General features: G+C 46.7%; 2 protein-coding genes and 1 long non-coding RNA gene across 8 annotated transcripts in view; 2 read left to right on the top strand and 1 right to left on the bottom strand.

Annotated features, from left to right (window-relative positions):
* Positions 1-11,898: 11,898 nt before the first annotated feature.
* LOC144607314 (uncharacterized) overlaps positions 11,899-26,690 on the top strand; it is a 49,640-nt gene continuing 34,848 nt past the window's right edge. Inside the window, exon 1 of the long non-coding RNA XR_013549093.1 lies at positions 11,899-12,006. This is a non-coding gene — a long non-coding RNA (uncharacterized LOC144607314). The remainder of the gene's footprint in view (positions 12,007-26,690) is intronic.
* On the top strand, positions 14,580-15,959 carry LOC144607426 (beta-1,3-galactosyl-O-glycosyl-glycoprotein beta-1,6-N-acetylglucosaminyltransferase-like). Its single transcript, XM_078424285.1, has one exon. It carries the CDS (start codon positions 14,580-14,582, stop codon positions 15,957-15,959), a length of 1,380 nt encoding a protein of 459 aa, XP_078280411.1.
* The window catches only part of atcaya (ATCAY kinesin light chain interacting caytaxin a), a 46,002-nt gene continuing 39,824 nt past the window's right edge, over positions 20,513-26,690 (bottom strand). For 5 of the 6 annotated variants that reach the window (XM_078424062.1, XM_078424064.1, XM_078424065.1 and 2 more), the window contains one exon: positions 20,513-22,033. Coding sequence is in view for 1 of the 6 variants with exons in the window: in XM_078424065.1 (XP_078280191.1) it covers positions 22,024-22,033 (10 nt within the window). In the remaining 5 variants the exon portion in view is untranslated. Of the gene's footprint in view, positions 22,034-22,060; positions 24,996-26,690 lie in introns of those variants that run through there. The other variant, XM_078424063.1, reaches the window with a different exon arrangement.

The raw sequence follows: 26,690 nt of genomic DNA, 5'->3' as shown, positions 1-26,690 counted from the left end.
ACACCACTGCTCCACCTGTCCAAGTCACCCTGCATCCTCATAGCATCCTCCGCACAGTTCACACTGCCACCCAGCTTTGTGTCATCTGCAAATTTGCTAATGTTATTTGAATCCCTTTATCTCAATCAATAATGTATATTGTAATTGAAAGAAAACTGCAGATGCTGGTTTAAATCGAAGGTAAACACAAAATGCTGGAGTAACTCAGCGGGTCAGGCAGCATCTCTGGAGAGAAGGAATAGGAGACGTTGCAGGTTGAGACCCTTCTTTAGACTGATTATTTTTCGGGTCGAGACCCTTCTTCAGACTTCCTATTGTAAATAGCTGTGGTCCCAGCACCGAGCCTTGCGGTACCCCACTTGTCACTGCCTGCCATTCTGAAAGGGACCCGTTAATCCCTGCTCTTTGTTTCTTGTCTGCCAACCAATTTTCTATCCATGTCAGTACCCTACCCCCTATACCATGTGTTCTAATTTTGCCCACTAATCTCCTATGTGGGACCTTATCAAAGGCTTTCTAAAAGTTCAGGTACACTACATCCACTGGCTCTCCATTGTCCATTTTCCTAGGTACATCCTCAAAAAACTCCAAAAAATTAATCAAGCATGATTTCCCCTTCGTAAATCCATGCTGACTCAGAACAATCCTGTTACCGCTATCCAAATGCTCCGCAATTTCATCTTTTATAATTGACTCCAGCATCTTCCCCACCACCGATTGGAGAAGGAATGGGATAAGTGACTCACAGGATCCAGAATGCTGTCCGGCAGAGATAAACAAGTTTACTCCGAAAACAGAGTGTGTTTAATCAGACACCGCAGCAACGTCTCGCTGTGCTCGATTGGTTGCAACAGGCCCCAATCGTTGCCACTCAGCCTCGGCGGGGCTTGTGCTGTTTACCGCCTCAGTAACTGCCAATGGGTTGGAGGGGCCAATGATAGCCCCCAACCAATTCCTGGGCCAGACAGGTGAAGAGCAAGCATCTGACCGTGCTTGTATCTTGCTCACTGTTGTGTGATCGGGATGCACCAGGTCTGTACGGGGCCAGTATTTCTGACCTGCGCACCCTGAGAGGCAAGTGTATGGGGGGTTGGTCGAGGCTAGCACTCGCATAGTGTCTGGTGCCATCTGCTGTTGTACAGCCTGATGCTGCTCAAAGCCTAGAGTTGCACATGAAATGTCCCGCAGGGAACGTGCCAACTGCCGCTGTCAGAGTACGTGCAGAGGGATGCACTGAGACTGGAGGGGTGCAGCTAACACACAGGGTCTGTAGTGAAGGACCAAGCACTAGGGCTGGGGTCTGGTACAGAGTCTCTGTGAGACCTGCGTACATTTTTGCCTATCTTTCATTCATTGTTCTTTATCTCTCCACATCATCGTCTATATCCCTCTATCCCTTGATTCCGTTAGCCCTAAGAGCGATATACAACTCTCTCTTAAATACATCCAGTGAATTGGCCTCCACTGCCTTCTGTGACGGAGAATTCCACAGATTCACATCTATGGATGAAAAAGTTTTTCCGCATCTCAGTCCTAAATGGCCTGTCCTTTATTCTTAAACTGTGACCCCTGGTTCTGGACTCCCCCAACATCGGGAACACTTTTCCTGCATCTAGCCTGTCCAATCCCTTAATAATTTTATGTTTCTATAAGACCCCCTCTCATCCTTCTAAATTCTAGTGAATGTGGAATCCAGCAGGTCCCTGGTAGCAGATCACCAAGGCCTGGGTAGTGGAACCGGTCTATTTAAATCAATTGCAAGCTACAGAATTTGTACCCCAGGAAGTTTGGTGTCTTCAGGAAAGGTCAAGAGAAAGTTGTCATGAGTGACAAGGACTAGAGTAGACAGGAGAGCAGGAGCCTCGGTGACTGGGCTCAGGGTTGCACGGGTAAGTCACCAGACGTGGGACAAAAGATGCCCAGCTTTATTTAGTAACTAGGGAGAATGAAACTATGTGAAACATCTATCAGCACATAAACACAGCACGTGTTTATAGCCATGGCTCATGAGCTAGACAGTGTTCTTCATCATGGCTGTACAGTTTGGCCAGCTCCCTCTGTCCCATGGTGAATTCCTCTGCTGATACCATGATTGAGGGACATGGAAACATCTCCTAGTCCTAACTGAGATCTTCGGTTTCCTCCCACAATCCAAAGGCGTGCAGGTTTGTAGGTTAATTGGCTTAGTGTAAATTGTCCCCAGTGTGTGTAGGATAGTGTTAGTGTACGGGGATCACTGGTCGGTACGGACTCGGTGGGCCAAAGGGCCTGTTTCTGCGCTGTATCGCTGTAACTTTAGTTTAAAGTAAACTGAACTAAATGGCTCTGCCGCTGCCTGGCATGGATGATATGTGACCTTTACAAGGGCAGGATGTCAGCCCTCTTTGGAGTCCAGGTCCCCGGTCATTTATATGAATATTACTCTGAATGAATCAGCAAGGAAGAGGTTGGAGGAGACCTGGATAGTCGGTTCATTCTTTCCAGATGGTTCTCATTGGTATAAATGCCTGATCAGCTTCCACACAAAAATGCTGTAAAACATGACCATTTCTTTCCAGTGCAGGTGAGCGACCAGGAAAGATGGCCGTTACTGGGGCTGAGAATACTGAGATATGCCCTGAACTTACCATGGACACCATATGAATCAATAAGTATTGGGAATGGAGGACATGGGTATAAAGTGAGGGGGATCAAAGACTTAAGAGGAAACCTTTTTACACAAAGGGTGGTAGGTGGTGGGTGAATGGAACGAGCTGCCAGGGGCAGGGACTATCACAACATTTAAAACACATTTGGGCAGGCACCATGGGTAAGATAGGTTTAGAGGGATATTGGTCAAATGCAGGCAGGTGGGATGAGAGTAGATGGGACATGTTGGTCAGTGTGGGCTAGTTGGCTGAAGGGCCTGTTTCCATGCTGCATGACTCCACAAGTATTGGGAATGGAGAGGCAGGAGCAGACTATTGAGCCTGCTCCACCAAGCACCGAGATCATGATTGATCAGTCCCTCAGCTCTCGATCCAATGCATCCCTTGATCTCCTGATGGAACCAAAGCCGACATCACTGATGGCAATGAGAAGCCAAGGGGGTACCTTCCTAGTATAAGACGGAACTGCAGATTCTGGTTTAAACCGAAGATAGGCACAAAGTGCTGGAGTAACTCAGCGGGTCAGGCAGCATCTGTGGAGAGAAGGATTGGGTGACGTTTTGGGTCGAGACCCTTCTTCAGACTGGTAACCTGCTGAGTTACTCCAGCTTTTTGAGTCTATCCTCGGTACCTTGTATTCTGACTGTCTGGGGCATTATTAATCCAAACTAGTCCCGAGCATTCGAAAACATGTTTACATTTCTGGAACTATTGGCCATTATTGGAACTATTGGCCAGTAAGGAGGTGTGAGTGTGATGGGTTTGTGATGCCTCATTGCAGGGTACGTGTGACCTGTGGAGTTGTGCGTACACATCCTCACCTCAGTGCAAGTTTATTTCCCTCCTCGGTGCGATTTCTATTTCCTGGTCCTCAGGTTCTCCCACAGAGATGTGAGTTTCCCACCCAGAAGCAGCATTGTTGGTTGAATACATTGTTTGACATCTCGTGGTCATGTAATAGGGCCTCAGACGGGGAGCAGACAGCTGACAACCGTGTCTCCAAGTTCTGTTAGGATCATCTCAGCTCAATGCTCTGATATCACAAAGCTCTCCACCTAGTGGACAAATCAAAGGTTTGCAGTAATTTACGATCAGCAATTAACTTAATATCTTGCATGAAAGGAGACATAAGAGGCTTCAGATGCTGGAGTCTTGAGTAAAAAACAAACTGCTGGAGGAACTCCGTGGGTCAGGCAGCAGCTGTGGAGGGAAATAGACAGACAACGTTTCATCCGAAGAAGAGTCCCGATCCAAATCATCGCCTGTCCAGGACCTTCCACAGATGCTGCCTGACCCGCTGAGTTCCTCCAGCACTTTGCGGTTTAACTGACATGTATGTTGGGTTTTAGATCAGTCCCCCACTGCTGTGACTATTAGGTTAGATGTTCCAAACGCCCTTAACCTGAAAAGTTGCAATCACCCATGCCTTCTCTCCAGAGATGCTGTCTGTCCCGCTGATTTACGCCAGCATTTTGTGTCCATCTTCGGTTTAAACCAGCATCTGCAGTTCCTTCCCACACAATCACTGCTGAGCCAGGCTATATTGTCTATATTGTCCCTAGTGTGTAGGATAGTGCTAGTGTGTGTTGATCGCTGGTCGGTGTGGACCTAAGGGCCTATTTCCACGCTCTATGTCTAAAGTCTAAAGACAAATTTGTGAACAAGAGACATTGGAGTAAGGAGGTGTGAGTGTGATGGGTTTGGGCTGCCTCATTGCAGGGTACGTGTGACCTGTGGAGTTGTGCGTACACATCCTCACCTCAGGGCAAGTTTATTTCCCTCCTCGGTGCGATTTCTATTTCCTGGTCCTCAGGTTCTCCCACAGAGTTGTGAGTTTCCCACCCAGAAGCAGCATTATTGGTTGAATACATTGTTTGACATCTCGTGGTCATGTAATAGGGCCTCAGACGGGGAGCAGACAGCTGACAACCGTGTCTCCAAGTTCCGTTAGGATCTGTCCCAAGGATCATCTCAGCTCAATGCTCTGATATCACAAAGCTCTCCACCTAGTGGACAAATCAAAGGTTTGCAGTCATTTACGATCAGCAATTAACTTAATATCTTGCATGAAAGGAGACATAAGAGGCTTCAGATGCTGGAGTCTTGAGCAAAAAACAAACTGCTGGAGGAACTCCGTGGGTCAGGCAGCAGCTGTGGAGGGAAATAGACAGACAACGTTTCATCCGAAGAAGGGTCCCGATCCAAATCATCGCCTGTCCAGGACCTTCCACAGATGCTGCCTGACCCGCTGAGTTCCTCCAGCACTTTGCGGTTTAACTGACATGTATGTTGGGTTTTAGATCAGTCCCCCACTGCTGTGACTATTAGGTTAGATGTTCCAAACGCCCTTAACCAGAAAAGTTGCAATCACCCATGCCTTCTCTCCAGAGATGTTGTCTGTCCCGCTGATTTACTCCAGCATTTTGTGTCCATCTTCGGTTTAAACCAGCATCTGCAGTTCCTTCCCACACAATCACTGCTGAGCCAGGCTTGAACCAACACAACGTGAAGTTAGTTGCAGAAACAAGGAACTGCAGATGCCGGTTTACACAAAAGGACACAGTGTGCTGGAGTAACTCAGCGGGTCAGGCAGCATCTGTGGAGAGAAGGAATGGGTGACGTTTTGGGTCGAGACCCTTCTTCAGACTGGTAACCTGCTGAGTTACTCCAGCTGTTTGTGTCTATCCTCGGTACCTTGTATTCTGACTGTCTGGGGCATTATTAATCCAAACTAGTCCCGAGCATTCAAAAACATATTTACATTTCTAGAACTATTGGCCATTTGTTCACTGCTAAACTGCACACGATGTTTATTCATTCTTGTCCTTCCCATTTCAGTTCATTCTTCAGATGCAAAAATTACCATTCACAGGATAGTTTTCATTTGAGATCCACCTGCATCAACACCACCAAATGTCACTGTTGAAAATGCTTAATAAGGGTGGCACGGTGTGGCAGCGTTAGAGTTGCTGCTTTACAGCACTAGAGACCCGGATTCCATCCTGACCTCGGGTGGAGTGTGTGGAGTTTGTGCGTTCTCCCTGTGACTGTGTGAGTTTTCCCCAGGAGCTCCGGTTTCCTCCCACATCCCAACAGGGTTGCCAACTTCCTCACTCCCAAATACGGGACAAGGTGACATCACCCCCCCCTCCCCCGCGCTCTACGTGACCTCACCCAGCCAGCGGCCACATCCTCCCATTGCTACGCAACCCGCCTCCCGGCTCGGGGGGCCGCCATTGGTGGAGCGGGAGCACGTGGCTGCTGGTTGGGTGAGGTCACGTGGGGCGCGGGGCGGTGACGTCACCCTTTGTCCCGTATTTGGGAGTGAGGAAGTTGGCAACCCTACTAATACGGGACAAGGGCGGTCCCGTATGGGACAAACTAATTTAGCCCAAAATACGGGATGTCCCAGCTAATACGGGACAGTTGGCAACCCTACATCCCAATGATGTACAGGTTTGTCGGTTAATTGGATTCTCTATATTGTCTATATTGTCCCTAGTGTGTAGGATAGTGCTAGTGTGTGTTGATCGCTGGTCGGTGTGGACCTAAGGGCCTATTTCCACGCTCTATGTCTAAAGTCTAAAGACAAATTTGTGAACAAGAGACATTGGAGTAAGGAGGTGTGAGTGTGATGGGTTTGTGCTGCCTCATTGCAGGGTACGTGTGACCTGTGGAGTTGTGCGTACACATCCTCACCTCAGGGCAAGTTTATTTCCCTCCTCGGTGCGATTTCTATTTCCTGGTCCTCAGGTTCTCCCACAGAGTTGTGAGTTTCCCACCCAGAAGCAGCATTGTTGGTTGAATACATTGTTTGACATCTCGTGGTCATGTAATAGGGCCTCAGACGGGGAGCAGACAGCTGACAACCGTGTCTCCAAGTTCTGTTAGGATCTGTCCCAAGGATCATCTCAGCTCAATGCTCTGATATCACAAAGCTCTCCACCTAGTGGACAAATCAAAGGTTTGCAGTCATTTACGATCAGCAATTAACTTAATATCTTGCATGAAAGGAGACATAAGAGGCTTCAGATGCTGGAGTCTTGAGCAAAAAACAAACTGCTGGAGGAACTCCGTGGGTCAGGCAGCAGCTGTGGAGGGAAATAGACAGACAACGTTTCATCCGAAGAAGGGTCCCGATCCAAATCGTCGCCTGTCCAGGACCTTCCACAGATGCTGCCTGACCCGCTGAGTTCCTCCAGCACTTTGCGGTTTAACTGACATGTATGTTGGGTTTTAGATCAGTCCCCCACTGCTGTGACTATTAGGTTAGATGTTCCAAACGCCCTTAACCAGAAAAGTTGTAATCACCCATGCCTTCTCTCCAGAGATGCTGTCTGTCCCGCTGATTTACGCCAGCATTTTGTGTCCATCTTCGGTTTAAACCAGCATCTGTAGTTCCTTCCCACACAATCACTGCTGAGCCAGGCTTGAACCAACACAACGTGAAGTTAGTTGCAGAAACAAGGAACTGCAGATGCCGGTTTACAAAAAAGGACACAATGTGCTGGAGTAACTCAGTGGGTCAGGCAGAATTTGTGGAGAGCATGGATAGGTGACGTTTCACAGAGTGCTGGAGTAACTCAGCGGTTCCGGCAGCATCTGTGGAGAACGTGGATAGGTGACGTTTCGGGTCGGAACTCTTGTTCAGACTCAAGTTAGTTGCCTACCCCTTGTCAGCGACCTCCCCATGCAACACCTCATCTGTGAAAGGTCATAGGTTCATCAGTCATAGGAGCAGAATTAGGCCATTCGGCCCATCAAGTCTACTCTGCCATTCAAACATGGCTGATCTTAATCTCCCTCCTAACCCCATTCTCCAGGCTTCCCATAACCTTTGGCACGCGTATTAATCCAGAATCTGTGAATCTCCACTGTAACGATGCCCTCTCTGTGAACAAAGGCCTGAACCATTTACCGCCATTGTCATCCAGAGATGGATAGAAATCATAGAAAATAGGGACAGGAGTAGGCCACTCTTCACGCCAGCACCGCCATTCAATATGATCACGGCTGATCATCCAGAATCAGTACCCCGTTCCTGCTTTCTCCCCATAATCCCTTGATTCCTTTAACCCTAAGAGCTAAATCTAGCTCTCTCTTGATATCTCTCTAGATGACTGCTCTCACCTTCCTCTGAGCTCCACATCATACCTGAAGGCAACCCGACTTGCTTTACATGAGCACAGGTGAGTTACCTGTATGCAGGAAGGGCTCTGGGACCCGATAGTGTTGAACGATGGAACTGAAGATTCAGCAGCACCTCCAGCCAAGCAGTTCCAGCGAAAACAAGACACAGACTCGTTAACAGACTCGGGAGTGATAGATCAGCTGTGATTGAATGGCGGAGTAGATTTGATGGGCCGAATGGCCTAATTCTGCTCCTATCACGTATGACCTTATGAAATGGAACGTTTCACTAATGCCACTCAGGTACCAACCAATCATCTCCAACAAGAGAGAGTTTATCCACGTTCTCTCAATGCTCCATCGTGTTATCCATGAGGAATATTCTCCCATAAACCTTGGGCCAGAATCTTACCTGAGCAGCCACAGCTGGCGTCAGTACTGGGGTGAGAAATCCAGATGAGAAGAGGTAAATGACCAGGGTGTGAGAACCAAGGGAGGGCAAAGAGAGAGGTATTTGACAAGGTGAATACCGGGATCAGAAGATCATAAGATCATAAGTATTAGGAGAGGAATTAGGTCATAATGAGCTCATAAGGCCATAGGGGTAATGGGGAGAATCCATGCAGGGTGGTAGGTACATGGAACGAGCTGCCGGAGCAAGTAATTGAGGCAGGTAATATCGGAAAGTTTAAGAAACAATTAGATAGGTACATGGATCGGACAGCTTTAGAGGGATATGGGCTAAACGCAGGCAGGTGGGACCAGTGTAGCTGGGACATGTTGGCCGGTGTGGGCAAGTTGGGCCGAAGGGCCTGTTTCCACTCTGTAAGACTATGACTCTCAATGCAAATGGAGTTTAATGAGTTGTACCACAGATACATCTCTGGGTTTATCTCTTGTTTCCACGCTGTACTACTCTATGACTATGATTCTATGACTCTAATTCAACCTGAATGAAATAGAGAGGTGTGCAAACAGAAAACAAGAATGCACAAGCATTGTATCAGGCAGCTCTCGTTTAACATCCTCAAAACACATTTGCACGCAGTGATATTGCGACAGGAATCAATGCAGTGCGGCTCTGGATACCATGATTTAAAGGTCTTGTTTACAGAAACTCAATGACTGATTACACAGTGGCTTCCAATCAGACAGACACACTTCAGTGCTTCTAGTTGTGTGGACCAAGCCAGACTGGGAAACAGGCGTAGCTGAGATTGGCCTCATATCTGCTACAGTCAGCGATTTCAATGCCCCACGGATACACAATCGCCTTGTAGTCCAGTCCGCCGGACAATTGACAAACGCGCCGAGGCAATAAACTCGAGACAGATGCTCTCGTTATCATTTCCAGCAAAACAAAAAAACAGTTTACTGCAAATGTTGAAGGCCAGTGTTGTCGAAGATGAGCTCGGAGCGGTGGGATGAACGTATCGCCTCTATTGCGGACACGAAGGAAGGTTTCTCTGGAGAGAAGGAATGGGTGACGTTTCGGGTCGAGACCCTTCTTCAGACTGAAACGTCACCCATTCCTTCTCTCCAGAGATACTGCCTGTCCCGCCAAGTTACTCCAGCATTTTGTGTCTATCTTCTGTTTCAACCAGCATCTGCAGTTCCTTCCGACACAGATAGTGTAACTCCATTAGTACTGTAAAAGAGCGTGGGAAATGAGATGTGATTCTAACTGAACAGGAGACGCTGATACTCCCAGAGTGCACCTTTGATCTTCCAGATTAGGAATACAGTTTTGTTTCACTGCAATCGATGGTTTGACATTGTCTGCTAAATAATTCCAGATGCCATTTGATAATGAAGAGCATGCAGGACACAGACTGCACTGATTCACTCAGCCATTGTGTGTACCTTTCAATTGTAACCTCATGCCCCTCCCCAAAACCAGTCCCGCCAGCCTCTGTTTATTTCCAGGACTTATGTTCAGAGCAAAAAATACTCCACTGGAAAACTGTGATTAAAAACTTAAAGTTTTGAGTAAAGTGAAACAGAATGTCATGCCTACTATCTGAAGAAAGGTCTCAACCCGAAACATCACCTATTATTTTTCTCCAGAGATGCTGACTGACCCCGCTGAGTTACCCCAGCATTTTGTGTCTATCTTCGGTATAAACCAGCATCTGCAGTTCCTTCCTGCACATAATTTCATGTGTTCTATTCATAGAGTCATGTTCATAAGTTCATAGGTGATTGGAGCACAATTAGGCCATTCGGCCCATCAAGTCTACCCTTTCATTCAATCAGTGGGTTTTAAGTGGGGGTTGATAGGTTCTTAATTAGTAAGGGTGTCAAAGATTACGGGGAGAAGGTAAGAGAATGGGGTTGAGAGGGAAAGATAGATCAGAAATTATTAAATGGCGGAGTACACTCAGTTGGGCCAGATGGCTGACTTCTGCTCCTATATCATGATCTATTGATTAGTACCGGAGAAGGCAGGAGAATGGGGTTAGGAGGGAGAGATGGATCAGCCATGATTGAATGGCGGTGTAGACTTGATGGGCCAAATGGCCTAATTCTGTTCCTATCACTTATGAACATGATTTTTATGGCGATCAGAATCAGTTTCAGAAATATTCCCGATTGCTCATTAACATGTTATTTTTGTGATGCATTTCTCAGGTTGTCGCTGGGGACCGGGAATGGCGAGATCCCTCTCCAGTTGTGTGGGTCAAGGTGACCGATGTGGTGCCCACGTAGCCTGGCACAGACGGGCAGCACGAGGCGCCACTGCAACGTGGTGCCACTAACGCAGGGCTGTTGCGTGCTCCTCATGCACCGGCTCCAGCTACAACCCAGTGCCCGCATTCTCCCAGAGAAACGTCCATGCTCTGGAGCTGGAACACGCGGACCACTGGCCCTCTGGATGATCTGGACCTGGTGTCCACTGGCCCTCTGGATGATCTGAACCTGGTGTCCACTTGCCCTCTGGATGATCTGAACCTGGTGTCCACTGGCCCTCTGGATGATCTGAACCTGGTGTCCACTGGTGCTCTGGATGATCTGAACCTCGTGTCCTCTGGATGATCTGGACATGGTGTCCACTGGCCCTCGGGATGATCTGAACCTGGTGTCCACTGGCTCTCTGGTTGATCTGGACCTGCTGACCACTGGCCCTCTGGATGATCTGAACCTGGTGTCCACTGGTGCTTTCGATGCCCTCTGGATGATTAGAACGTATTGTCTACCGGCAATCTGGATATTTTCAAAAGGGAGTTAAATTTAGCTCTTAAGGCTATTGGAATCAAGGGATTTGGGGAGAAAGCAGGAACGGGGTACTGATTTTGGATGATCAGCCGTGATCATATTGAATGGCGGTGCTGGCTCGAAGGGCTGAATGGCCTCCTCCTGCACCTGTTTTCTATGTTTCTATGATCTGAACGCTTGGTGTCCACTGGCTCTCTGGATGTCTTCTAGGACCATAGAGACATAGAGTGATACAGTGTGGAAACAGGCCCTTCGACCCAACTTGCCCACATTGGCCAACATGTCCCATCTACACTAGTCCCACCTGCCCGCGTTTGGCCCATATCCCTCTAAACCTGTCCTGTCCATGAACCTGTCTAAATGTATCTTAAATGTTGGGATAGTCCCTGCCTCAACCACCTCCTCCTTTAGCTCATTCCGTACACCCACCACCCTCTGTGTGAAAAAACGTTACCCGTCAGGTTCCCATTAAATCTCCCCCCCCCCCACCTTAAACCTTAGACCAATGAGCTTCTTTTTTTTTAACATGTTAATTTTATGTGAAATTGTAAATACTGAATTATGAACCATCTTGCAAATAAATCTTTTTTTTAATGAAACGTCATCATTCTCCTGAAGAAGGGTCTGGACCCGAAACGTCGCCCATTCCTTTTCCCCAGAGATGCTGCCTGACCCACTGAGTTACTCCAGCACTCTGTGAAACGTCACCTACCCATGTTCTCCACAGATGCTGCCTGACCCGCTGAGTTACTCCAGCATTTTGTCTCCCTTCTCTCTCCCCGTGTTCTCCGCTCCCCACTGTTCGAGTCTCGGCTCAGAAGAGTCTTGGGCAAGCCGTTGTTACACTAACACACCCCTGGCTGATGGACACTGCAGCGATCCATTCACGATTCACAATGGCGTTTGGTGGGGGCGGCAACTGTTGAGGAGCTTTGACCGCTATCTGCTGCTACTTGCAAAAGGGGAACTTCGGGAAGCGTTGCCTTCCTGATTCGGCTTTGCAAAGTAAAGGGTAAGTATCTGTTCACATTAAAAAAAACTGCTCACATTTAACGCGAATCTCTGTACTGGAGGTCAGAGGTGGGCTCAAAGTTAGTCAAGTCTTAAAAATTTGTGGTCTTCAAGCAAGTTCACATTAGCACTTTGACAGATTCAAGCAGCGAATTAATCGCTCATTAGCCAGTGTTAATAGATAGTTTCTGCAGTTTTGGGTAGTTCTAACGTCATGGAGGTGTGTTGAAGTTATATCTCCTATTTAAGGTTTATAATTGCAGTAGACAGAATCTGTAGAAGTACTGAAAAAAGCGCAGGAACTGGAAGCTAAAACAAGCACTTTGTGGGGTTCAGTGAGAGAGGAGTAACAGTAACAGATCCTCAAATCTCAAGAGTGAAGAGTGTATTATTATCAGGTGTCCCAGATTGGGCGGCACGGTAGCGCAGCGGTAGAGTTGCTGCTTTACAGCGAATGCAGCGCCGGAGACTCAGGTTCGATCCTGACTACGGGTGCTGCACTGTAAGGAGTTTGTACGTTCTCCCCGTGACCTGCGTGGGTTTTCTCCGAGATCTTCGGTTTCCTCCCACACTCCAAAGACGTACAGGTATGTAGGTTAATTGGCTGGGTAAATGTAAAAAATTGTCCCTAGTGGGTGTAGGATAGTGTTAATGTACGGGGATCGCTGGGCGGCACGGACTTGGAGGGCCGAAAAGGCCTGTTTCCGGCTGTATAGATATGATATGATATGATGATAGAACAATATCTGTTCCTCGCAGCACAACAGATATGTAAATATGGTATTGTAAAAACAGTAGTGCAAAGTCTATGTAGTTGGAGGTTGTAGTGTTTAATTGCAGGAAGGAACTGCAGATGCTGGTTTAAACCAAAGATAGACACATAATGTCCGACTGTCCCGACCGCGGGAGAATAAAAGAGGAAGTGGATTGGACTGTTTTGCCATCCATCACAGTGAGGAACGTGGAATCCGTTGTGGTGGATGTTTATGTTAACTTTTATGTAGTTGTGTGTCTTGTTGCTTTTTTTAAGTAGGGTAATGCGAATTTCACTGCACCTTAATTGGTACATGTGACAAAAAACTGGCCTTGAAATGCTGGAGTAACTCAGCGGGACAGGCAGCATCTCTGGAGAGAAGGAATGGGTGACGTTTCGGGACGAGAGTGTTTAACAGCCGCCTGATGGCTGGAGGGTAGAAGCTGTTCCTGAACCTGGACGTTACCGTTTTCAGGCTCCTGGACCTTCTTGCTGGTGGCAAGGGTGAAATGAGTGTGTGGTCAGGGTGGTGTGGGTCTCTGATGATGCGTGCAAACTCCACACAGACAGCACCCAAAGTCAGGATCAAAGCTGAAAACGCATTGAGAGTGCATTGCTCGCCAAGCTACCACATCTCGCTCCAAAACTACAGCATGGTTACTTCTCACTAATCTTCAATATTCACATTTTTCTGAGGAATTGACAGCACTAATAAAATTGTAAAATTATTGTCCTTTTTTCAGCTTTACGTGAAAAAAGAGATAAAACCCATAAATGTATCTGTGGTATGCCTCATTTAACTGCATTTGCATTGAGAGTCATAGAGTGATACAGTGTGGAAACAGGCCCTTCGGCCCAACTTGCCCACACCGGCCAACATGTCCCAGCTACACTAGTCCCATCTGCCTGTGCTTGGTCCATATCCCTCCAAACCTGTCCTATTCATGTACCTGTCTAACTGTTCCTTAAATGTTGAGATAGACCCAGCCTCTCATGATTTTATACACCTCTATAAGATCAACCCTCGTCCTCCTGTGCTCCAAGGAATGGAGTCCCAGCCTCCCCAACCTCTCCCTGTAGCTCACACCCTCTACTCCTGGCAACATCCTTGTAAATTTTCTCTGTACCCTTTCCAGCTTGACAAAATCTTTCCTATGTCATGGAACTGAACACAGAACTGAACACTCTAAATGTGGCCTCACCAACGTCTTATACAACTGCTACATGACCTCCCAACTTCTATACTCAATATTCTGACTGATTAAGGCCAATGTGCCAAAAGTCTTTTTGACCACCAAATCTACATGTGACTTCACCTTTAAGGAACCATGAACATGCACTCCTAGATCCCTCTGCTCTACAACCCCCCCACCCCCCCACCCCCCCCCCCCAGGGCCCTACCATTCGCTGTGTGGGTGCTGCCCATGTTAGACTTTCCAAAATGCATCACCTCACATTTCTCTGTATTAAATCCCATCAATCATTCCTCAGTCCACTTGGCCAATTGATCAAGATCCTGCTGCAATTTTTCACAACCATCTTCACTATCTGCAAAACCACCCACTTTTGTATCAACTGCAAACTTACTAATCTTGCCCTGTATGTTCTCATCCAAATCGTTGATATAGAAGACCAACAGCAACGGGCCCAACACTGAACCCTGAGGCACACCACTAATCCTCCAGTCCGAGAAGCAACCTTCCACCATTACCCTCTGCTTCCTTCCATGGAGCCAATTTGGTACCCAGAGGGGCATTGAATCAGCAATCAAAGTCGTCCATTTACAACTTGATTTGTTGGAGTTCATTGTCTGTTTCATCATGACGAGGAAATGTAAACGATTTCTAGGGCAATCCTGTTTAATCCTGGGTTTGGGCTGTGTCACCTTTTCATTACTGGAGTTCTTTATAAGAAAGGGCCTTTCATCTAACGTTCAAGTTTGCTTTCCTGAGAAATTCCAAAGTTCTTCGAGAATTGGTGACCTTCTTGCCACCGGCCCTTGTAACAAACGGTGCTCGGAGCTGGAGATCTCTGCAGAATCTCTCTACGATGTGAACTGTACGGCTGTTTTGCAAGGGGAAGTCAACGAAATCAAGAAAAGCCAATTGTTAAAGGCACAGCAGAAAGCAGCCAGGCACACGGACTCTTACTTTATTAATCTCACAAGCAATTGTGAGGATTTCATGAGACAGAGAAAATACATCACGTTTCCTCTCAGTGTAAATGAGAAGCAATTTCCCATCGCGTACTCCATCGTAATTCACGAGAGAGCCGACCAGTTCGAAAGACTGTTGAGAACAATCTTCGCACCTCAGAATATTTACTGTGTGCATGTAGACAACCAAGCGTCCACTAGCTTCAAAACGGCGATCCGCAGCATTGCATTCTGTTTCCCAAATGTTTTCATTGCAGGGAGATTGGAGAACATTGTGTATGGGTCTTGGCACAGGGTTCAGGCTGACCTGAACTGCATGAAGGAGCTCCTGACTAGACATCTAACCTGGAAGTACCACATCAACCTCTGTGGCATGGACTTCCCCATCAAAACCAATCTGGAGATTGTCCACAAGCTGCGGGAGTTGAATGGGAGGAATAGTTTGGAGTCTGAAGCGGCGTCAGAGAAGAAGCAGATACGCTGGAAATACCACTTTGCCGTGATCGATGGGAAAATGGTGAAGACCAATAGGACCAAGAAGCCTCCTTTCACCCCCATATTCTCGGGCAGTGCCTACATGGTGGTCAGCAGACCATTTGTTGAATACGTCTTCAAGCACCCAAAGGCAAAGCAGTTAATGGAATGGTCCAATGATACTTACAGCCCTGATGAGTTTTTCTGGGCCACTCTACAGCGGCTGCCTGGCGCCCCTGGCTCCGAACCATCACATCCCAAGTACGATGTCAGTGACATGAGGTCGGTGGCCAGGCTGGTGAAGTGGAAATATTTGGAAGGAGATGTGACGAGAGGCAAAGTCTACCCTCTGTGCAGCGGCTCCCATCGTAGGTCGGTCTGTATTTACGGAGCTGGCGACCTCAACTGGATTCTTCAGCAACACCACCTGTTTGCAAATAAGTTTGATGTCGATGTGGACCCGATTGCCCTCCAGTGTGTGGAGCGCTATATTCGACAGAAAGCCCTCGTGGGCTGCATGTGCCAAGGGAGCAGGCAAGCGGGCCGCCTGAGTCACAACAACCTACACTAGACCAGCACCAAGGGTTATATAGAAACATAGAAAATAGGTGCAGGAGTAGGCCATTCGGCCCTTCGAGCCTGCACCGCCATTCAATATGATCATGGCTGATCATCCAACTCAGTATCCTGTACCTGCCTTCTCTCCATACCCCCTGATCCCTTTAGCCACAAGGGCTCCCTCTTAAATATCTAACTCCCTCTTAAATATAGCCAATGAACTGGCCTCAACTACCTTCTGTGGCAGAGAATTCCACAGATTCACCACTCTCTGTGTGAAAAAAAAACGTTCTCATCTCGGTCCTAAAAGACTTCCCCCTTATCCTTAAACTGTGACCCCTTGTTCTGGACTTCCCCAACATCGGGAACAATCTTCCTGCATCTAGCCTGTCCAACCCCTTAAGAATTTTGTAAGTTTCTATAAGATCCCCATCAATCTTCTAAATTCCAGCGAGTACAAGCCGAGTCTATCCAGTCTTTCTTCATTTGAAAGTCCTGCCATCCCAGGAATCAATCTGGTGAACCTTCTCTGTACTCCCTCTATGGCAAGAATGTCTTTCCTCAGATTAGGACAAAACTGTATGCAATACTCCAGGTGTGGTCTCACCAGTGCCCTGTACAACTGCAGCAGAACCTCCCTGCTCCTATACTCAAATCCCCTCGCTATGAATGCCAACATACCATTCGCTTTCTTCACTGCCTGCTGCACCTGCATGCCTACTTTCAATGACTGGTGTACCACGACACCCAGGTCTCGCTGCATTTCCCCTTCTCCTAATCGGCCACCATTCAGGTAATAGTCTGCTTTCCTGTTCATGCCACCAAAGTGGATAACCTCACATTTATCCACATTATACTGCATCTGCCATGCATTTGCCCACTCACCTAACCTATCCAAGTCACGTTGCAGCCTCCTAGCATCCTCCTCACAGCTAACACTGCCCCCCAGCTTCGTGTCATCCGCAAACTTGGAGATGTTGCATTCAATTCCCTCATCCAAATCATCATCACCCATTGCCATCAAGTCTCCCCAGATCCCACTGCTCACACTGGGGCAATTTTCAGTGACCAATGAACCTACCAAGCCACATGGGGCAGGAGACTGAAACAACCCAAACATTCACAGGGACAAAAAACAAAGGGGAACTCAGGAGGCCAGGCAGCATCTGTGGTGGTAAAAGTACAAATGAGAGAATGCAATGGGCAGCATATGGTGCAGCGGTAGAGTGGCCACCTCACAGCACCAGAGACCCGGGTTTGATCCTGACTCCTGCTACTGTCTGTACAGAGTTTGTGCGTTCTCCCCATGACCGCTTGAGTTTTCTCCGGGTGCTCTGGTTTACTTCGACACTTCAAAGACGTGCAGGTTAATTGACTTCAGTACAATTGTAAATTGTCCCTCGGATAGTGTTAGTGTGCGAGGATTGCTGGATGACGTGGGCCGGGGAACCTGTTTCCATGCTGTATCACTATAAAGTCTAATGTAAAGTCTAAATACATTTAGGTTGGGATCCTTCTTCAGACTTACTGAGAATTCCAGCACCTGCAGTCTCTTGTTTCTCCTTTCAGACACAACATATAAATTCCAACCAGCAGTACTGGAGGTGAGGATTGATACTGGAGCTGTGGTCCAGCAGTACTGGAGGTGAGGATTGATGCTGGAGCTGTGGTCCAGCAATACTGGAGGTGAGGATTGATACTGGAGCTGTGGTCCAGCAGTACTGGAGGTGAGGATTGATACTGGAGCTGTGGTCCAGCAGTACTGGAGGTGAGGATTGATACTGGAGCTGTGGTCCAGCAATACTGGAGGTGGGGATTGATACTGGAGCTGTGGTCCAGCTGTACTGGAGGTGAGGATTGATACTGGAGCTGTGGTCCAGCAGTACTGGAGGTGAAGATTGATGCTGGAGCTGTGGTCCAGCAATACTGGAGGTGGGGATTGATACTGGAGCTGTGGGAGCAGCTCCACTAGCTGTGCCACACTACCACGTGCACCGACACCATTCACAATTATTATTACTTTTAAACCCCTGTGGGCATCTACAAACCTGTTTTACTAAATCCCTTTAAAAAATAAGCAGCTGTAGCTATTGCAAAGTGGAAACTAAGGTTTGATAACAGACACCTCCAGATTCAGGGGCAGTTTCTTCCCAATTGTAATCAGGCAACTGAACCATTCTCTCACCATCTCGAGGGCAGTCCTGACCTTTCATCTACCTTGGACTATCTTCAATCAGACTTTACTGCACTTTATCTTGTACTAAACTTTATACCATTTGTCCTTTGTTGAAGGATGAGAGGGGATCTTATCGAAACATATTAAGGGGTTGGACACATTAGAGGCAGGAAACATGTTCCCAATGTCGGGGGAGTCCAGAATCAGGGACCACAGTTTAAGAATAAGGGGTAGGCCATTTAGAACGGAGATGAGGAAAAACTTTTTCAGTCAGAGAGTTGTGAATCTGTGGAATTCTCTGCCTCAGAAGGCAGTGGAGGCCAATTCTCTGAATGCATTCAAAAGAGAGCTAGATAAAGCTCTTAAGGATAGCGGAGTCAGGGGGTATGGGGAGAAGGCAGGAACGGGGTACTGATTGAGAATGATCAGCCATGATCACATTGAATGGTGGTGCTGGCTCGAAGGGCCGAATGGCCTGCTCCTGCACCTATTGTCCATTGCCCTGTATCTGTACACTGTGGACAGCTCGATTATAAACATGTAATCTTTTTGGTGACTGGATAGGACGCAGTGGTCTTCTGCAGACCAAGAAGGGTCTCGACCCGAAACGTCACCCATTCCTTCTCTCCAGAGATGCTGCCTGTCCTGCTGAGTTTCTCCAGCATTTTGTGTCCATCGAAGGATTGGAGCCACATTTACCCATCAGTGTCTGTGGGTGAACTGTAACTGAATTAGCAATGAACATCGATGCAGTGATTTTTGCCAGAAGCTCAGGGTCACCTCAGCAGCAATTACACAGGAGATGTGCTGGCTCTTTATTGTTAGAACAGCAGAGAACAATGAGCAGTATTTACATGAAGCACAAACTGGCTAAATGTCGTCCACAAGTGTCACTCCCCTAGTGAACAGGCCCCCCCCAGCCCCAGAGCACAGCAACATGCTACAACATGGCTCTATGGAGTGATGACCCAGCTCATAATTCCTTCGCACTCTGGATCGATCACGCTGTGTAGGTGTTTATCAATTAGAGTCAGGCTCTTGGTGAAATGAGGAGTACATAACTGGCTCAATAAACAGTCTGAAGAAGGGTCGCAACATGATACATCGCTATTCCTTTTCTCCCGAGATGCTGTCTGACCCACTGAGTTACTCCAACTTTTTGTGTCTATCTTTGGCCCAATGGTTCCATTCTAATAGTACACGTTCGCTCTCAGTGGGGTTGCTGTGGTAGCTTTTTGTCTCTCTCTCACCCCAAAGAGTTAGATAGAACTCTTAGGGCTAGCGGAATCGAGGGATATGGGGAGAAGGCAGGAACGGGGTACTGATTGAGAATGATCAGCCATGACCACATTGATTGGTAGTGCTAGCTCGAAGGGCCGAATGGCCTCCTCCTGCACCTATTGTCTATGTGTCTATGTAATTCCAACAGCCTCCCCACTGTTCATGGATAGGGCATGAAAAGTTCCAGAACTAGTTAGGCTTTGAAATAATTGTCCATCAATAAAGATGTTGGATTTTACAGGTAAATGGGAGGAAGAAAATGCATTATTCTGAATTCTAGCATTATGAAAGGAACCATTCACAAAAGGATTCGCCAGAGACCCGGGTTCGATCCTGAATACGGGTGCTGTCTGTACGGAGTTTGCACGTTCTCCCCGTGACCTGCGTGGGTTTTCTTCGGAATCTTCGGTTTCCCCCACATTCCAAAGACGTGCAGGTTTGTAGGTTAATTGGCTTGGTATAAATGTAAATTGTCCCCAATGTATGTGTGTAGGATAGTGTTAATGTGGGGATTGCTAGTCAGTGCGGACTCGGTGGGCGTGCAGTTTCTGCACCGCATCTCTAAACTAAACTACATTTCTGCAGAAGGTAGACTCAGAATGCTGGAGTAACTTAGCGGGTCAGGCAGCATCTCTGGGGAGAAGGAATGGGTGACGTTTCGGGCCGAGGCCCACCCCCTCCCCTGACATCAGTCTGAAGAAGGGTCTCGACCCGAAACGTCTCCCATTTCTTCGCCCCAGAGATGCTACCTGACCCGCTGAGTTACTCCAGCATTTTGTGTCTACCTTTGATTTTAACCAGCATCTGCAGTTTCGTCCTACATGACTTCCTGCAGAGCAGGATGGTGTCCCAGATGTCATGTAAAGGTGGGGCCTTTTGCAATCGCTGGAGTTGAAGCACCCAGTGAGTTCACGGAGCTGCCTATTTCCATTGATCTTCCATTTGGGGCAGATCGTCCTTTCCCCACTGTTGAATGTGGGAAAGCCCACGGTTTGGAAACACTCGCGTGAAGTGCCTGACAGTGAGATGGATACCCAACGAGAATATCAGCACGTTTCATTGAGGTTTTCTAGTAACAGTCTTGAAACAGACAATAGGCAAAACATCATCAAGGAGCCACCTTTAATATTATACAATATGGAATAGATACATCCAGCAAATGTCACAAATTCTGCAGCTGGTGATTACACAGCAAGCTCGTCACACTGCTGGCACAGAGCAAGCAGTTATTCCACAGCTGGAATTTAACTCGGCTATCTGAGAATATTAGTAACAAAGGAACTTAATCAAAAACAGTTTAAAACAATGCAAGTGTTAACCATGACGGACAATTACAATGAGATTCATTAACAAATACTTGCAGTAAGTGACCGTCACTGGGCATTTATCATTGTGATTGTCAGCAGTTCTCTTTCTCAGCCTCCACGATTGTCCTTCCACTCTGGCCATGACTGTCTCCAGTAAACCAGTGTGTTGTTGCCCCCTTTATCTCTCTTGCTGCCTCTTCCAGCAGCATCTTGCACCTTCTCCTTGTGTGAGTTCTGACGTCCAGTAATGGCCAATGATTCCCAATCAATGAGGGCATCGCTGACAACTTGCAAAGTTTGACAGAAATTCTTCCTCGTACCACTCTCCCACCGAACAGCAGAGGTGGCAACTGGAGCACGCTGGGCTGTGACCATCTCGCTCAAATAGCCAGGGACAGCTTCGTGGAGTCAGCTCATTACACCAAAACGCCCCCAGTGAGGCCTTCCTCACTGAATGTGAGAACATACTGGTCACAACAACGCAGCTCCAACCTTGACAACAGCACTCGTTTGATTTTCATTGCAATTACTCCAGTTAGTGTACCGTTAAATAATAACTTGACCATCTTTGTACCAAGTATTCATTAGAATGTAACAAAGTACCACCAAAACCCTTCTCCAATAATCACGGGTCAGATGTTTTGAAACATTTATCTGGCTAAATTTCAACACAAAATGCACCAATACTTCTCCACAGCAGATATCTTTGAGGCCAACTGATGAAATAATCTCCTGCATATCCTTATAATTCAAGGCAAGTGGATTAAGAACATTTGGATCTTAATTCACTTGCAAGCCTCAAAGCTTTCAGTCAGTGGTGGGTTTTATTCATAAGGTAGGAGTCTCAGATTGCGGTGACTGTTGAGATACCTTCTGGAGAAAGATGCTGCTGACATTGGGCATGGGAGCTGATGTGTGAAGAATGATGTTAGCAGTGGGGGGGGTTTGGGACTAATGGCAGAGCAATGGATAGTGTTGCTTTAGGAGAAATGGCGAGCAACAAGGTTGGCCAAACCAAAGTACTAAATCATCATTTATATAAAAGGAAATCTGGTGACAACAGAATTACAACCTTAACCTAACATACTTCTGTTTGACGTTATGAGCCACGAAACCGCATGTTATGTTTGAATCGCCCGGTCAATGGTGGCAGAGTGCAGGTACTCCTGGCCCAGTGTCTGCATCCTACAGTCAGTGACAGAGAGGGAACATCAACCGTTTACAAACTATAGAACTTGTGTCAGAAATTTCACAACAACTTTGTCAAGAACGTCATCCCGTTTTCTCTGAATTCCAATCAATGATGTGAAACTTCACAACTTCCTAGAACAGAAAGATAATGAGATTGTTTTATGGTCAAAATATTTACTTCAATTATATATTTTTTAACATTGAATGTTGAATGTTGAATATTGTATATCTCAACCTTGATAGTGAAAGTCAGATTATTTGCTTCCCTAGCACTGTAAACCAAAAGTCATAGAGTCACAGAGTGATACAGCGTGGAAACAGGACCTTCGGCCCAACTTGCCCACACCGGCCAACATGTCCCATCTACTCTAGTCCCATCTGCCCATGTTCCCAAACCCAAAAGATCCCAATAAAAGGGACCAAAGTGAAAATTTCTCAACAACCTACCACCTTGCATCCACTCATTTAACCAAGTAATTAACTTGCTATTTCAGAGTGATTGAGGAGACTCACTGTAGGAGCCATTTGTGTTTGTACTAGCTGTTAGCAGATTATTTGATTTTGTATCTTGCTGCATTATTTTTGGATACTCGGGGGTTGTCGTGAGATGAACACATAGATGGGCATAATGGACTGGGAGGAACCAGAATTAGGAGTATATTTGGGAATGCAGAGATAGGACGGGTCAGACATGGAGGGTCTTGGTGAGAAATAGTTCTTACCAGACCCATGACGAGAGAAAAGCTTGGAGAAATACAGATACGTTTGTGTTACTACTTCAATAAATGACTAGTTAAGCTGAAAGGTCTTTAAGATCTCTCTTGTTGGTTTGTGTTAAGATGGTTCACTCCATCCACTGTGAAGTAGTGGCAGGCGGAGAGGACTTTATGGAAAGGGCCGGGGTTGCCACTACACTCACTGTTTCTATTCTTTATCGTATCATTTTGCAATGACTTCCGTGAGGAAGTGGATGTTGTGTAAAGGGATTTTGCACCAACTGTTGTAACGTCCAGTTCAATATCCTGGTTGCATTCTCTGCCTCAGCCCACACGTGAAGTATGGCTAATTCAGCGAGGTATCACAACCATGGCGATCAATACCAAGGCAAGCGTGGCACAATGCAGGAGATCACAGAGGAGGTTAAACCATGGGGTACTCTAATGTGTACGCTCCTTCCTGCTGCACAACACTGACATTTGTGGGTTTACTTTCTTCTAACTTAGTTAGCTTAATATATTAAGCACCAGGGGATGATTGCTGCCTCACCAACGGTCTGTCTTCGTCTTTTTCATTCTTTGTGTTTTTAGTTTGTTGTAAAATGTATGTTTTAGTTTATCTTTAGTTTTGTATTATGTGGGGGGTGGGAAGCTTTTCTTGTCTCTTTCCTCGACAGAGATGCGACTTTTTCCGTGTCGTATCTCTGTCCGCACTGCGGCCTAACATCGTGGAGTTGGCGGCCTCTTGTTGGGATCTCTAGAGCTCCAAAACCGCGGAGCCTGCGGGACTTTAACTTCCCGGAGCGGGCGATCCCTTTGCCAAGGGTCGGCCTTTGGTGCTCCAACCTGCAGGAGCTGCGGACTATAACATCGCGAAGCTCATGGTCCCTGGTTAGCGACTGACTTCAGGAACTCAAAGCCACAGGAGTTTAGACCGTCCTGATGCTGGAGTTTAGACGGCCCTGACGTGGGAGCTCGATCACCGGCTGCCAATGGTTCGAGTCCCCCGACCGCGGGAGGAAGGAGGAAGGAAGAAAAGACTTTATTGCCGTCCATCACAGTGGGGAATGTGGAGGGGCCTCGGCGGTGGATGTTCATGTTAAATTGTTATGTAGTTGGGTGCCTTGTTGCTTTTTTGGTATGACTGTACGGCAAACTAAATTCCTCGTAGGTTGCAAAACACACTTGGCTAATAAATGACAATTATGATTATGATGATATCCTGTATTCAAAAGATTATTTTGGAAAATAAATTGAGTAATCTTGCATGTTATACTTTAGACATTGTGTAAATCTGCTTGAAATTCACAAAACTAAACAGGTTATTCAACCCAATGGTCTTTGAGAATGTTTATGGCTCTTAATCCCTCTCACATGATCAGCATTGCTTTCCATTTTCAAGAGGATCTGGGCTGAGGAAGACTGTTGGATTTGTGTGAAAGGCATTTCTGAAGTGATTGAGATTGGAGGAACACAGTAAAGTTGTAGCAGGTGGATATAACATTACAATTTGCTCCCACTCTCAGGCGGTAAGTAATGGAGATATTGGGGAATAGAAGGTAGACACAAAATGCTGGAGTAACTCAGCGGGTCAGGCAGCATCTCTGGAGAGAAGGAAATGGGTGACGTTTCGGGGCGGGTCCCGACCCCTTCCCTGACATCAGTCTGAAGACGGGTCTCGACCCGAAATGTCACCCATTCCTTCTCTCCCGAGATGCTGCCTGTCCCGCTGAGTGACTCCAGCATGTTGTGTCTACCATCAATTTAAACCAGCATCTGCAGTTCTTTTTCCTACGCTGGGGAATAGAGACGGCTGGTGCTTCTTTGAACAAAAGTAGTGGGGAATTGTCGTCTGGGTTTCAGCCTGTCCAATGCTAACAGATATTCAGAACAGCAATGGGATGTTTAGATGGAGGCACAAGAGTAAACAAAGATACTGAAGCTCTGCACGAGTAGACCTTTAACCGTTTCCTCCCACATCCCAAAACATGCAGGTTGGTCACGGAAACCTGCCCGAATCTGGAGATGAGTGGAACTGAGTGGGGGGATGTGGGGAGAATAAATAAGTCAGGATAAATATCAGTGTAGATGGGGTTTAATGTGGACTCAGTGGGCCAAGGGTCTCTTTCCACACTGTATCACTCTGACTCGAGCACAGTATCCACTTGCCAAGTCAAGAACGATGCAATTTTACATGTTTGATAGTGAACATTCACGTGTGATTAATTGTCCACTGCTGAACTCATCTCCTCACAACACAAACAAAACCCATTTAATACTGCCAAGAATTTTTTTTTTTCCCATTCACAAAAAAAGAAACAAGATACTGCAGGAAAAAAAAATGAAGTGCTGGAAATACTCAACACGTCAGGCAGCATCTGCAGAGAGAGGAGAAAGAAACAGTATTCACTTTTTAGGCCAGAACATGTTGATCTAAACTTGCATTAAAGGCACAACTGTGTATTATGAACTGCTGCACAATGCTGCCTGACTTGCTATAGATTTCCAGAAGCTTCCATTGGAATTATTAACAATCCCTTGATGGACGTGGGCATCGCTATGAGACAGCTTTTAATTTAAAAAAACAATGGTGAGTCATCTTGGAGCTGGGCGTGGGTTTTGTTCCTGATGTTAGAAAGTCAGTGTGGGAACAGGCCCTTCAGCCCAACTTGCCCACACCAACCAACATGTCCCATCTACACCTGTCCCACCTGCCTGCGTTTGGCCAATAACCCTCTAAACTTGTCCTATCCATGTACCTATCTAAATGTTTCTTAAACATTGCAATACTACCTGCCTCAACTACCTCCTCCGGCAGCTCGTTCCATACACCCACCACACTTTGTGTAAAAACAAAAAGGTTCCTATTAAATCTTTCCCCCCTTCTACTAAAACCTATGTCCTCTGGTTCTCGATTCCCCTACTCTGGGCAAGTTGCTGGGTTTGTGAAGGTAATCACAATGTCTTCTGTTTTGGGAGTTGTGCGTGACTGGGTAATGAGATCAGGCCTTGGCAGAAACCAGAATTAAGCTATCATACTGTTTCAAATAATTGAGAATTAAAGCCTCTGGTGAAAGAATACCTCATAAGAATACACTTTTCAAAATACTACATGTACTTCTGTTCAGGCAAAATCTGAAGCCTGCTGAAGGAACACGCTGACTTAAAATCAATTTATACAACAAGGCTGAATGGTTATTGAAAAAATAGAGACAGATGAATTAAGCAATGAGCACCAAGCCATGACGAAGGCTGAGGAGAGATGACATAAAACCCAGTTGAATAATTGGGCTTTCAGAAGATTAGTAAAGGTTTAATCAAGAAGGAGTGGGTGGCACAATAGTACAGTGGTAGAGTTGCTGCCTTACAGCACCAGAGACCCGGGTTCGATCCTGACTAAGGGTGCTGTCTGTACGGACTTTGTACCTTCTCCCTGTGACCAGGGTGTTCTGGTTTCCTCCCACATTCCAAAGAGGTGCAGGTTTGTAGGTTAACTGACTTGGTAAAATTGTCAATTGCTCCCATTGTGTTTAGGATAGTGTTAGTGTGCGGGGATCGCTGGTTGGTGTGGACTCAGTGGGGCCGATGATTCTCTAATCTAAAATAAACTAAAGTGAGACAGCGTGAGTTAGCTAGGAATTTAAGAGGGAATGATCAAGGTGTTTGAATGATTTGCTGCCATGATGGTAGGTGGAATTAACACACAGTGAAAGGACTGGAGAGTTCAAGCGGTCTGGAGGGTCAAAGAGGTCCTTTTCCCCTGAGATGCTGCCTGACCCACTGAGTTACTCCAGCATTGTGTGTCTACCTTTGGAGAGTTCAAGTGTGCAGGCAATTTGCAGCAAGACTGTGGAGGGATTTGAAAGTACTTTTTAATTTAACGTGCTGGTGGCTTGCTGGACTATCCAAGTCAGTGACAAGGAGCTTGAGGAGAAGCAGGACATTGTCGGACAGATTAAATGGAGCATAATGTAGACTGGCTACTAGAGGGTATAAAATGGGAACTTAACAATGATGGCAACAGTGAAATCAAGCTTAGATTTACGGTAAGCGTATACAGGCTGCAGCAATTT

The sequence above is a fragment of the Rhinoraja longicauda genome, chromosome 28 (assembly GCF_053455715.1).
Source record: "Rhinoraja longicauda isolate Sanriku21f chromosome 28, sRhiLon1.1, whole genome shotgun sequence".
Taxonomy (NCBI): domain Eukaryota; kingdom Metazoa; phylum Chordata; class Chondrichthyes; order Rajiformes; family Arhynchobatidae; genus Rhinoraja; species Rhinoraja longicauda.
This window is presented reverse-complemented; position numbering and strand designations above follow the sequence as displayed.

Coding starts and splice junctions, on each gene's coding strand:
- LOC144607426 (XM_078424285.1), top strand. CDS start 14,580: ATGACGAGGAAATGTAAACGATTTCTAGGGCAATCCTGTTTAATCCTG.